The sequence below is a fragment of the Salmo salar genome, chromosome 08 (assembly GCF_965601325.2).
Source record: "Salmo salar chromosome 08, fSalSal1, whole genome shotgun sequence".
NCBI lineage: Eukaryota > Metazoa > Chordata > Actinopteri > Salmoniformes > Salmonidae > Salmo > Salmo salar.
This window is the reverse complement of record NC_138298.1, coordinates 26,914,194-26,927,067: the sequence shown is the minus strand read 5'-3', so window position 1 is coordinate 26,927,067 and position 12,874 is coordinate 26,914,194. Positions and strand designations below refer to the sequence as shown.

At 45.1% G+C, this 12,874-nt stretch overlaps 1 protein-coding gene across 3 annotated transcripts in view; it reads right to left on the bottom strand.

Annotated features, from left to right (window-relative positions):
• mtus1b (microtubule associated tumor suppressor 1b) overlaps positions 1 to 12,874 on the bottom strand; it is a 96,238-nt gene that overhangs the window by 7,284 nt on the left and 76,080 nt on the right. For all 3 annotated transcript variants that reach the window (XM_045722932.2, XM_045722931.2, XM_045722929.2), the window contains 2 exons: positions 11,743 to 12,071; positions 2,575 to 2,641 (listed from right to left, as the gene is read on the bottom strand). In XM_045722932.2, coding sequence (XP_045578888.2) covers positions 2,575 to 2,641; positions 11,743 to 12,071 — 396 coding nt within the window. The remainder of the gene's footprint in view (positions 1 to 2,574; positions 2,642 to 11,742; positions 12,072 to 12,874) is intronic.

Sequence of the window (12,874 nt, the reverse complement as noted above, 5' to 3'; positions counted from 1 at the left end):
TAACCAGCAGCGACATACAAAATGGCATCCATGAGTTCATCAGACTTCGGGGCTTCAATGCCAAACCTGAAATATCCCTTTAACTCAATCCGCAGATTTTAACTGTGACCATTATCCACTCAATATAAAGAGCCTAGAAATGTTAACTGTAAAACTGTCAGAAAGACAAATAAAATCCCTGGAAGTCAGACTGACAATGTTCTTTCACTAGCTTGAAGAGAAACGTATTGACAGGTTCTGCTGGTCAAACATACAGTAGACAGTGAAGAGACTTGTTAGCACTTCTCCAAGTCTGACGTTAACAGACAGAGTTTTGAAGGAGGTGGTGAGAGTGAGATCCATACATTCCACAGTCATGTGTAAAAACAGGGGTGAAGGTTCAACAAGCACACCAAACCCCCCGCTCATCAAACAGATGGTATAGTCGATGCATTTTCTGCTGAGGTTCGCTGGGGAAAAAAGTGCATCTATGCACGTGTTTGCTTTTAGGGGGAGAGGGCTTGGTACGGCAGTTAAAGGGTGTGTCCGGGCTTGCACGAGTGTGTGTGTTGAGACTGAATGGTTTTCACTAGAACTGTGTAGTAAAAGTATTGATTGTATAAACGTGTGTGAGAGAGAAAAGTGTGTGAGGGAATAAAACGACAGAATTGTAATCGGAGTGTTGTGTGTGTGTCTATCATGCATGCGAGTGTGTGTGCCTGTCTGTTTAAAAGAGAAGGGGGCTTTCTAGCTCTCTAGATCCCTGACAGCAGACGGCCGTTGGTATTGTTCATCAGAACCACTACCGTTGGTATTGTTCATCAGAACCACTACCGTTGGTATTGTTCATCAGAACCACATTGTACAGGCGTTCCAACCAGATGCCTCTAAGGCATCTTGCACAGGTGGCGAGGGTTGACGAGGTCTGGCACGACGTCTGAGACGGTCATGGGGCACGTGGGTAAAGTGAAACGGCGCACATTTCCTCTCCATTTCGTAACACATTACAACATCTGGCGTCTGGGCCAAGTCCAAGGAACAGAACTGAACAAGCCCACTCCTCTGGAACGCCACTCTGGCGTCATTGGCAGAACAGAACAGAATGGAATGCCTTGTAATGTATGAAACGCATCCAGAACAATGAATGTTTCAACATGTTCACAATCACCTTCCCACCTTCCTTGAAATGATCACCACTAACAAAAATGGATAGCTGTAAGCATGGATTCTATCACATATTATTGACCTATCCAGTCGTGTTAGATCAGGGGTCATCTTGAAGGGAGGAAGGATGTATGTTTTTAAAATTGGAATTATTTGAACATTCTAAACATCCAAATTCTGGTGAAACATGGATCGAAATGTCAGATTGTCAAAATGTCAGATTGCACTACAACAGGGTTCCCCAAATGGCGGTCCACGGGCCGAATTTGGCCTGCAGATGATTTTATTTGGCCCCCCATGTAAAAAATTCATAGAGTGACTAAAAACACCAGCAAATTAGCTCCAAGTGATTTTTATTTTGTTCATAAGTATACCCCACGCATAATAGATATATGTGATTGTATCCAAATGTAAGCAAGGTTTGAAATGATTGTGTTTTAGTCAAATATTATATCTGTTTGGGCTTCATGCGGTCAATTTGCAGTCTACAAAGTATCTGTAATTATGTTCTGGACCCCTGAGCATCTCCTCAAGAAATAAATCGGGCCGCGGTGTAATCTAGTTGCTGATCCCTGCTCGACAACAACCAGACGCTTCTCCAGAATTAGAGTCCGAACACTTCCTCCTAAAGAGAACAACCCCCTTCCCTGACAAGCAGTTCCACAGCACTCAAACCCATTATGTTAAGACTATTGTCCTGTCACCACAGTGATGTAGCATGTCTCCATAAGGGTAAACAAAGATGATGCTGCAGAGAGACTAACACTAACACTAACTACTGATGGTGAATGCTTGGAGGGAAGACGGTAAGTCATGCTTGAAGGAAGACCGCGGACAAAGGAGACTGTCTGCCTGTATCTGTAATTACTAAGGCTTTATGACCGCTGCACGGGCTACCAATAACATCAGTTCAATGCATTTCCCTGACACTCGCAAACACACATGCTTGCACGCGAACAGGTGTACACACAGGCCCACACATTTTTGCAAAACATGCCAAGGCTTGCATTCACGCTTCCCAAATACAGCATGCCTAGGGGGTGGGACCTAATAACAACGTCTAAACAGAGGCAGAGATTGGCCAGCACAACGTGCTTTGGATGGCAGTTGACGACCTGATAAGGCCTTAATGATAAGCCAACAGGTCAGGGGAATGAGAGTGAAACAGAGGGAAGGTTCATTCACATTGAGTGTTGTAAAAAAAAAAAAAATAATTGTTGGCTTCACTCATAACGAGACACAATTGGCAGATTAAATATTTTCGTTAAATGTTTTTGTTGATGATTTTCTGATTTACAGATTTTCTGCTTCGGCAACACTTGCTCTTCCTTGAGCAACCGATGCGCTGATAAAGGTGCATATGTAAGAGGTAGAGGGGTAGACGGAGCAGCGGGGTGAAGTGAAGACATGCTTGAGGTGGTTTTTTCTTACTGAGCTCATCGCGCAGGGTAGAAAGCTCCAGGGACAGTCCTTTCTTCAGCTTCAATGTCTCTTCACGCTGTCGGAGAGAGAGAGAGACAGAGAGATACGATTAGTTATTAAGTCCATGGAAAAACTATTCCTAAACTATGTGAGACTTTCGTTTCAAGTGGAACCAGACAATCGTTTTACGTCAGACATTATGACTCGCCCGACAGACATCTTTCCACAACATCATTCCTGGGCACCAATAGCTTCTTAGACTTCGAACAATTAAAGGCTTCAGTATGGTGACCTAATAACAGCACATATTCCTATAGGCGTGTCGAGGAATGCTGTAACTAAGAACAACCTGCAATAACCTACATTAGCCCGCTGGGTAGGCTTCAGAGACTGTGAGACCGAACAGTTCTGAGAGCAGCACTTTCATAGCCTGGTCCCAGATCTGTCAGTGCCGTCTTGCCATCTTCTATGGTCCGTAGGAGTTGGCGAGACAGCACAAACGGATTTGGGAACCAGGCTAGCGTTTTCAGCAGCTGTCTGGACATCAGACACTGTTTCCCTTATGACACTGTATCCATATCACCCCGTTATCATTCTGTGGAGAGGCGACTTTTAGGGTGACTTAGAAGTGACATAGGGCATCTTGGAAACAGGGAACACGTGCTATGAAAACTCGTCTGACACAGGCCTACGCATTAATAAGTAAATAGTCTAAAACTAAGACACACATGCTTCCTCAGAGACGTCACGTACACAAATTCTCTCATGAACTTGTTCATTCTTACGGACTCACACTCTCATACATATCACCATTGTCTCAACATCCTGAAAGGATGGAAGGCTACACCCTGTACTAATCCAACCTAGAGCTCTCTCACACACACACACACACACACACACACACACACGATTCTCAAAATGGTCAAACAGAGACGCTGCTGTAATAAATGTCCACACTCTTTAAAACAGAGACACAATGATCACTTCATAACCGTCTCTATTTGACACATGGCATGATGCACACACCCATACATTATAGTCAAGAACCCGATCGGTCAGCTGTAAGTGAACCAGCAGATAGAAAAAGATAGAGAGAGAGAGATAGAGAGAGAGAGAGAGAGAGACAGAGACAGAGACAGAGAGAGAGAGAGAGAGAGAGAGAGAGAGACAGAGAGAGAGAGACAGAGAGAGAGAGAGAGAGAGATAGAGAGATAGAGAGAGAGAGAGAGAGAGAGAGAGAGATAGAGAGATAGAGAGAGAGAGAGAGAGAGAGAGAGAGAGAGAGAGAGAGAGAGAGAGAGAGATAGAGAGAGAGAGAGAGAGATAGAGAGAGAGAGAGAGAGAGAGAGAGAGAGAGAGAGGCCAAACAGCCCGCCAACAGATGCGCAAAACAAAAATACAACGAAAAAAATTAAGCAAACGGAGCGAGAAAGAGAGAGAGAAAGAAAGAGAGAAAGAAAGAGAGAAAGAGAGAAAGAAAGAAAGAGAGAAAGAAAAACACACCTTGCCTTTCTTTCTGGTATGTGGAGGAGTCTTCAGGCAGGCTTTGCTGCCAGAGGAGCCCATGTTATTCCCCCTGGGCCGCTGAAGGGCCAAGTGCTACAGCTAGGAGCTCCACTACAATGTGCCTGGTCGGAACCTCCCCCTCTTCAACACCAACCAACCACCTCCACCTCTCACTCTCTCGCTCGCTCAGGGAGCTGGTCTGTCTACATCAAAGAAACTTCTCCCTGTCTTTATCTTTCTCTCTTTTTTCTCTCTCTCTCTCTCTCTCCAAGGAGTACTCAGCACATCAAGCCCTGCCTAGCAGTTCCTCCCCACCTCCAACCCAGCCGCCCCTGGCCCAGCTCCAGCCCACGTAGAGTTCCCCTAGAGACAGGGCCTGGAGCTGGGGGTGGTGGAGGGAGAGGGCTAGATGAGAGTGAGGTCAGACTGGGCTAAGGCCCTCTGCTCTGGGCCTCGGGTGCTGCATGGTCAAGCCTCTCTGGTCCCTTTAAAAGAGCACAGTACATGTGTCTGTGGGGCTAATCCATTAATAAACATTAGCGGCACTAACAACACACTAGGTTCTACTTTTCAAAAGACATGACCTATAGGGAATCAAAGCGAGCTTGGCCATTGCCTATTAGCTAGCCTGTTACATAGTTACAGTGGAGATGCTCAAACTGCTGTTGTATAGCGGAGTCCTATTAAGCCTAATAAACTGGTTTTTTTTATGCCATCTTTGACTCGTGTCCTTAACGTCAAAGCTGGCTAATCCATTCCATTTCTGGCTTGGTTTGCGCTGTAGAATCTTCTACGTGGTGCTTTCAAGTGCTCTCGGCAGGCCAAGATAGTACTGGCATTCTCCCTTTAGATAAGACTCACACAAACAGAGAGTCTGGCACTGTAGAGTCAATAGAAAGCTTAATGCTATCAGTGAAGAGATATTTCACTGCCAAGACTCTCTAAATAGCCTCCTAGCTAGCCAGACGCTATCCAGGAAATGTTCCCTACAACGGAAATGTACTCGGATGGAGGGATGAGACAGGAGGGCTATTCTCCACTCGTTTACAGCCCGAGCAGGAGAAAGAAGAGGATTCATCCCTCCTTCACGGTCATCCACACTATTACACTACAAGTCAACACCGTATGTACACCAGGAGATATCCACGTGGACTAATCTAAAATAACTGATGGCACCAGATCATGGGTGTGTTCATTAGGCACCAAATGGGAGAAAACATACTGAAACAGGTAGGGACTATAACAACGCTTTAGGTTTTTCCCCCAAACGTTTCACTACTGTGTGCCCCTTATGAATGCGACCTGGGTTTATCTAGGGGGACATTTTAAATATAATTGTATTAATCACTCATTAGTATTACTACCGTAAATTCCGGACTATAAGCCGCAACTTTCTTCCCACACTTTGAACCTCGCGGCTTAAACAATGACGCGGCTAATATAGATTTTTCCCACTTTCAATTTTTTTTTCTCCAAAAAAACACATTCTGTGACGTGCTCAGTTTTTTGGCGGCATGAAGATTTCATTAGACCAATGAAATTGCCGAATGGGTTAAGGTCAAACAACTTTTTTGTTTACTGTTTAGATTAAATTGAGCGCTCTCAAACTTCCCATCATTCCGATTACGGTAGTCATTTTGTCACCCTCATCATGGCAAAGACACGGAGAAATGCATATGATGCAGCTTTCAAGTTGAAGGCGATTGATCTGGCTGTTGGAAATGGAAATAGAGCTGCTGCACGGGAGCTTGGTCTTAATGAGTCGATGATAAGACGTTGGAAACAGCAGCGTGAGGAATTGACTCAGTGCAAAAAGACAACTAAAGCTTACTGCTACAAGCCGTGTTTCGTTAAAGCCTATTTATTTTTGTTACAAGCCGTGTTTCGTTAAAGCCTGTGTAAAGTTCATTTGTTTCAATGTACCGGTAGGCACCTGCGGCTTATAGACATGTGCGGCTTATTTATGTTCAAAATAATATATATTTTTTAATTCAGTGGGTGCGGTTTATATTCAGGTGCGCTTAATAGTCCGGAAATTACGGTACTTTGTTAGAGAGTTTTAAGTTTGCTCTCATGTTTAGTTGGCATGACAACCTCTACTACATTCAGAGAGCTCATTGCTGTTCCTCAGATAGGAACCTCTCTTCTCCCTCTATCAGGAGGATTACGGTAAGGCCCGAGGCTGGGGGGCGGGGTTATTGATAGCCCCAGATGTACAGCTCACAGGTGATGTGGTGGAACCCAACATCCCCACCCCTTTACCCTTGTCCCTGCCTTCTCTCCCCACCTGCAGGGAGGCTTGACACTGCAGCTGGTGCATTAGTCCCTCTCTCCCCCAGTCCCTCCTCCATTTCTCTCCCTCCCCCGTCTCCCCTTCAATCCATCTCTCTAATCAATAGAAAGCCAGAAAAGCATTCCGTCTGTCTTCTCCATTAGAGGGGTGTTCGGTTAGAAAGTGGAAAAGGAAACCAATCCCTTGACTTGATACAGGACTTGACACAACGAATGATTTCCTTAACCTCTTACATCTAGACGTTCCGCTAGCGGAACACCTGCTCCAATATCCAATGATGGGCGTGGCGCGAAATACAAATTCCTCTAAAATCCGAAAACGTCCATTTTTCAAACATATGACTATTTTACAGCATTTTAAAGACAAGACTCTCGTTAATCTAACCACATTGTCCAATTTCAAAAAGGCTTTACAGCGAAAGCAAAACATTAGATTTTGTCAGCAGAGTACCCAGCCAGAAATAATCAGACTACCCATTTTTCAAGCTAGCATATAATGTCACAAAAAACAAAACCACAGCTAAATGCAGCACTAACCTTTGATGATCTTCATCAGATGACAACCCTAGGACATTATGTTATACAATGCATGCATGTTTTGTTCAATCAAGTTCATATTTATATCAAAAACCAGCCTTTTTACATTAGCATGTGACGTTCAGAACTAGCATACCCCGCGCAAACCTCCAGTGAATTTACTAAATTACTCACGATAAACGTTCACAAAAAGCATAACAATTATTTTAAGAATTATAGATACAGAACTCCTCTATGCACTCGATATGTCCGATTTTAAAATAGCTTTTCGGTGAAAGCACATTTTACAATATTCTCAGTAGATAGCCTGGCATCACAGGGCTAGCTATTTAGACACCCACCAAGTTTAGCACTCACCAATATCTGATTTACTATTAGAAAAGTTTGATTACCTTTCCTGTTCTTCGTCAGAATGCACTCCCAGGACTTCTACTTCAATAACAAATGTTGGTTTGGTCCAAAATAATCCATCGTTATATCCAAATAGCGGCGTTTTGTTTGTGCGTTCTAGACACTATCCGAATGGTAAATAAGGGTCGTGCGCATGGCGCATTTCGTGACAAAAGATTTCTAAATATTTCATTACCGTACTTCGAAGCATGTCAACCGCTGTTTAAAATCAATTTTTATGCCATTTTTCTCGTAAAAAAGCGATAATATTCCGACCGGGAATCTGCTTTTCGGTAAATAGAGGGAAAAACAGAAAGAGGGGGGCTGCCAGTGCACAAGCCTAAGCCCTTTGTCCTCTGATAGACCACTTAGCAAAAGCGCTCGTGTGTTTCAGCCAGGGCTTTGAATTACGTCATTCAGCTTTTTCCCGGGCTCTGAGCGCCCATGGAAGCCGTAGGAAGTGTCACATTAGAGCAGAGATCCTTTGTAATGGATAGAGATGGCAAAGAAGTTCAAGAAATCGTCAGACAGGGTACTTCCTGTACAGAATCTTCTCACGTTTTGGCCTGCCAAATGAGTTCTGTTATACTCACAGACACCATTCAAACAGTTTTAGAAACTTTGGAGTGTTTTCTATCCAAAGCTAATAATTATATGCATATTCTAGTTTCTGGGCAGGACTAATAACCAGATTAAATCGGGTACGTTTTTTATCCAGCCGTGAAAATACTGCCCCCTAGCCATAACAGGTTAACTTGATAAAGAAACCAACGTTGTCTGATTCAGAACAGCATATTGGAGATGATTTTCTACTATCTAACGACCGCTCAGTTCAGTCTGTTACACAACAGCACCTGTGGAGGAGTGAATGTTGTGGAAGGTGAAGCCACATGGTGGTTCTATTCTCTAGGAGATGAAACCAGGTTTACAGGAGATAGACTGTTCTCTCCCATCACTATCTCTCTGTCTGAGTGGTGTGATAGACTGTGTTCTCTCCCATCACTATCTCTGTCTGAGTGGTGTGATAGACTGTGTTCTCTCCCATCACTATCTCTGTCTGAGTGGTGTGATAGACTGTGTTCTCTCCCATCACTATCTCTGTCTGAGTGGTGTGATAGACTGTGTTCTCTCCCATCACTATCTCTCTGTCTGAGTGGTGTGATAGACTGTGTTCTCTCCCATCACTATCTCTCTGTCTGAGTGGTGTGATAGACTGTGTTCTCTCCCATCACTATCACACCACCCAGACAGAGAGATAGACGGTGTGTGTTAGTGTGAAGCTCAGTGTGTGTTAGTGTGAAGCTCAGTGTGTGTTAGTGTGAAGCTCAGTGTGTGTTAGTGTGAAGCTCAGTGTGTGTTAGTGTGAAGCTCAGTGTGTGTTAGTGTGAAGCTCAGTGTGTGTTAGTGTGAAGCTCAGTGTGTGTTAGTGTGAAGCTCAGTGTGTGTTAGTGTGAAGCTCAGTGTGTGTTAGTGTGAAGCTCAGTGTGTGTTAGTGAAGATCAGTGTGTGTTAGTGTGAAGCTCAGTGTGTGTTAGTGTGAAGCTCAGTGTGTGTTAATGTGAAGTTCAGTGTGTGTTAATGTGAAGATCCATGTGTGTTAGTGTGAAGGTCAGTGTGTGTTGGTGTGAAGGTCAGTGTGTGTTAGTGTGAAGGTCAGTGTGTGCTAGTGTGAAGGTAAGTGTGTGCTAGTGTGAAGGTCAGTGTGTGTTAGTGTGAAGGTCAGTGTGTGTTAGTGTGAAGGTCAGTGTGTGTTAGTGTGAAAGTCAGTGTGTGTTAGTGTGAAGTTCAGTGTGTGTAACACCTCTGGTCAGGTAGGGTCAGCAGATGGGAGGAGTGGTCAACATCACAAGACTGGATATAGACCACCTCTCCCCCCCCCCCCTCCTTTAAACACATAACCGTGCTGTTACGGTTCTTCATTGATACCAGATGTGGGGTAATATATCAGATACACTTACAACATGACAGCAAGTCCCATTTGTGAGGAGAAACTTAGGACTAAATCAGCTTTAGGACATGGTAGAGAGAATGAGAGAGAGAGAGAGAGACAGAGGTAGAGAGAATGAGAGAGAGAGAGAGAGACAGAGGTAGAGAGAATGAGAGAGAGAGAGAGAGACAGAGGTAGAGAGAATGAGAGAGAGAGAGAGAGACAGAGGTAGAGAGAATGAGAGAGAGAGAGAGAGACAGAGGTAGAGAGAATGAGAGAGAGAGAGAGACAGAGGTAGAGAGAATGAGAGAGAGAGAGACAGAGGTAGAGAGAATGAGAGAGAGAGAGACAGAGGTAGAGAGAATGAGAGAGAGAGAGACAGAGGTAGAGAGAATGAGAGAGAGAGAGACAGAGGTAGAGAGAGAGACAGAGGTAGAGAGAATGAGAGAGAGAGATGGTAGAGAGAGAGAGAGAGAGAGAGAGAGAGAGAGAGACAGACAGACAGACAGACAGACAGAGGTAGAGAGAATGAGAGAGAGAGAGACAGAGGTAGAGAGAGAGACAGAGGTAGAGAGAATGAGAGAGAGAGATGGTAGAGAGAGAGAGAGAGAGAGAGAGAGAGACAGACAGACAGACAGACAGACAGACAGACAGAGGTAGAGAGAATGAGAGAGAGAGAGAGACAGAGGTAGAGAGAGAGACAGAGGTAGAGAGAATGAGAGAGAGAGATGGTAGAGAGAGAGAGAGAGAATGAGAGAGAGAGAGACAGAGGTAGAGAGAATGAGAGAGAGATGGTAGAGAGAGAGAGAGAGAGAGAGAGGCAGACGACAGACAGACAGAGGTAGAGAGAATGAGAGAGAGAGAGAGAGACAGAGGTAGAGAGAGAGACAGAGGTAGAGAGAATGAGAGAGAGAGATGGTAGAGAGAGAGAGAGAGAGAATGAGAGAGAGAGAGACAGAGGTAGAGAGAGAGACAGAGGTAGAGAGAATGAGAGAGAGATGGTAGAGAGAGAGAGAGAGAGAGAGAGAGAAAGAGAGAGACAGACAGAGGTAGAGAGAAAGAGAGAGAACCTGGGGAAAGAGGTTGTGAGCTGCACATTCCCTAGCCAGTTGTCATACATATGAAGAATTTGAAAAGTTCACATTGCCCTCATAAAATTGTTAAAGCAAGGTGAGCCAGTATACTTTATAAACGCCCAGGGATTTCGGCACCTGGAGCAGATTATCACTGCTATTCCAGGCATGTTCCTGCCGTACCAGAATAATTCAAAGTATGACAAAAGATTGATGTGGAAATGCCTGTCATGAAAGGATTTACAGAGTAGTGAAACCTCATTCTCTCTCGGTGTTAGATTCTGGTCTATAATTCATGTTTTAATTCGGGGATGATTCCTCTCAATCCTAAATACACAAAGCGTATAATTAAAAATCTCCTACGGTGTTTGACATGTGCTGTCAAGAGATGTCACTCGATCACAATGAGCGTTTTCAAACGTTCGTCCTGAAGACAGAGGAGGGTAAAGATCTCTGCAAATATTTACACAGTAGCCTATCCAAGTCCGGGATTCTGTGAGTGACACGGCGGGATTATCCACACAAGCCACACCCACTCGCCTGGCTGGACCAATCGCTGGCTTAAAACACTGATAGAACACCCCCTCAGAGACAGGAACTCAGTTTGGTCGATTGAGAGGCTGCTTTTGACTGGCGGCAGTCTCACACACACACACACACACACACACACACACACACACACACACACACACACACACACACACACACACACACACACACAGCTTGTTTTAGCAGTGGACAACAGAAGACAGCAGAGAAAACAGATACTTCATGCATGCTGCCAACCACAGCATACCGTTGACACCCACTCATCAATAGTCATACATAGTTCTGGATGGAAAGGTGCTGTGTATTTGATGACAGCCATGGACCCTAAATGGTGAGTGGGTGTGGTGAGATTACTGTCCTTTGTCCTTCCTGCCTCCTCCTCCTCCTCCTCCTCAGTCATGTAAACAGAAGCTCTGCAAGTCAACCAACCAACACCCACTATATCTATATTGCTACATGAATAATATCCATGCGACTACTCAAACACACAGAGAACAGATATGGTTCTCTGACCTCTATAACAACAAGGCCATAGTTACTAAAAACAGATCGAGGACATTCCTTTAGCTCACCAAGCACCTAACTACAAGAAACAAAACAAATCACACTTTATGTCACATGCGCCGAATACAACAGGTGTAGTAGACCTTACTGTGAAATGCTTACTGACAAGCCCTTAATCAACAATGCAGTTAAGAAAATAGAGTTAAGAAATGATTTACTAAATAAACAAAACAAAAACAAAGAATAATAACAATTACGAGGCTGTATACAGGGGGTACCGGTACCAAGTCAATGTGCGCGGGTACAGGTTAGTGGAGGTCATTTGTACATGTAGGTAAGGGTAAAGTGACAGAGCAGCACACCAAGGTACAGTAAAACCCAGACATATTCCAGTGTTACCTCGGTGAAGAGGTGCTGCACCACGGTAGCCAGGGCCTCTATCCGGCGGTTGCCCTGCTCCAGGAGCCTTCGGAGCTGCTGAAGGCTCTGGTTCTTCTTCTCACACTGGGCTCGGTACTGGGCCGCCGTGGCCGGCTTAGCCTCCACTACAGCCCGGGCCGGGCGGGATGCCGAGACCACTGGTCCCTGGACTGGGAGAAGGACGGCAGGGACTGGGACCAGGTCTGGTTGGGGCGGCTGGGGTTGGCTGGGTCCTCCGACCTGAGTAGTGGTGCTGGTCTGGGAGAGGGTCCTCGCCAACGGCGTCCCCCGCGCCTTGTTCTTGTCCACTGAAAGAGAGCAAGGTCGGTTGAGTGTGCTGGCCACGATGTTTAGCATGGTCTCTCGCATTCCACTCTCCACAACCCCTCACAAACATAACACATAGAAACACAACACAGACACACTAGCATGCAGGAGGATACGCCTAAAGGTCTCTGAGCAGACACCGACTGAAACCCCAGTGGAGCTAAAAAAACTGTGCAGCAGTGCATGCTGGGATAGGTCTGTAATGATGGCCCCCTAGGTAGAATCCAAGGATCCATTAGGAGTGCATTAGCATCAAGCCACAGTGCAGTTAGGAACCATCCACTCCCTCCCTTTCTCCGTCCATCTCTCTCCCCCTCCGTCCATCTCTCTCCCCTCCATCCAGCTCTCTCCCCCTCCCTTTCTCTGTCCATCTCTCTCCCCCTCCGTCCATCTCTCTCCCCTCCCTTTCTCTGTCCATCTCTCTCCCCTCCGTCCATCTCTCCCCCTCCCTCCCTTTCATCAGTCTCTCCCTCCCTCCATCCCTCTCTTATATATTTTGCTGTCTCAGAGCAAAGTGGACCATGGAGATTTCATGCCTGACTGAAGCTGCATGCTGTGTTTTATTAAGAGGGAAAACTGGCCACAGCTCTCGACCCTACAGCAGACTGTCAATAGAGTTATCCCTGATACTGATACTTCACGTTGATCATCATAATCATCATTAAGAATTATATCAATAATGCCATATCAACCATCTATCTTTCCCTAAAGCTATCAAACATAAATTGTGTTAGTAAAGCTCTCTTTAATAGTGTTTGCATGTAAAGACGTCCACCTGATACAG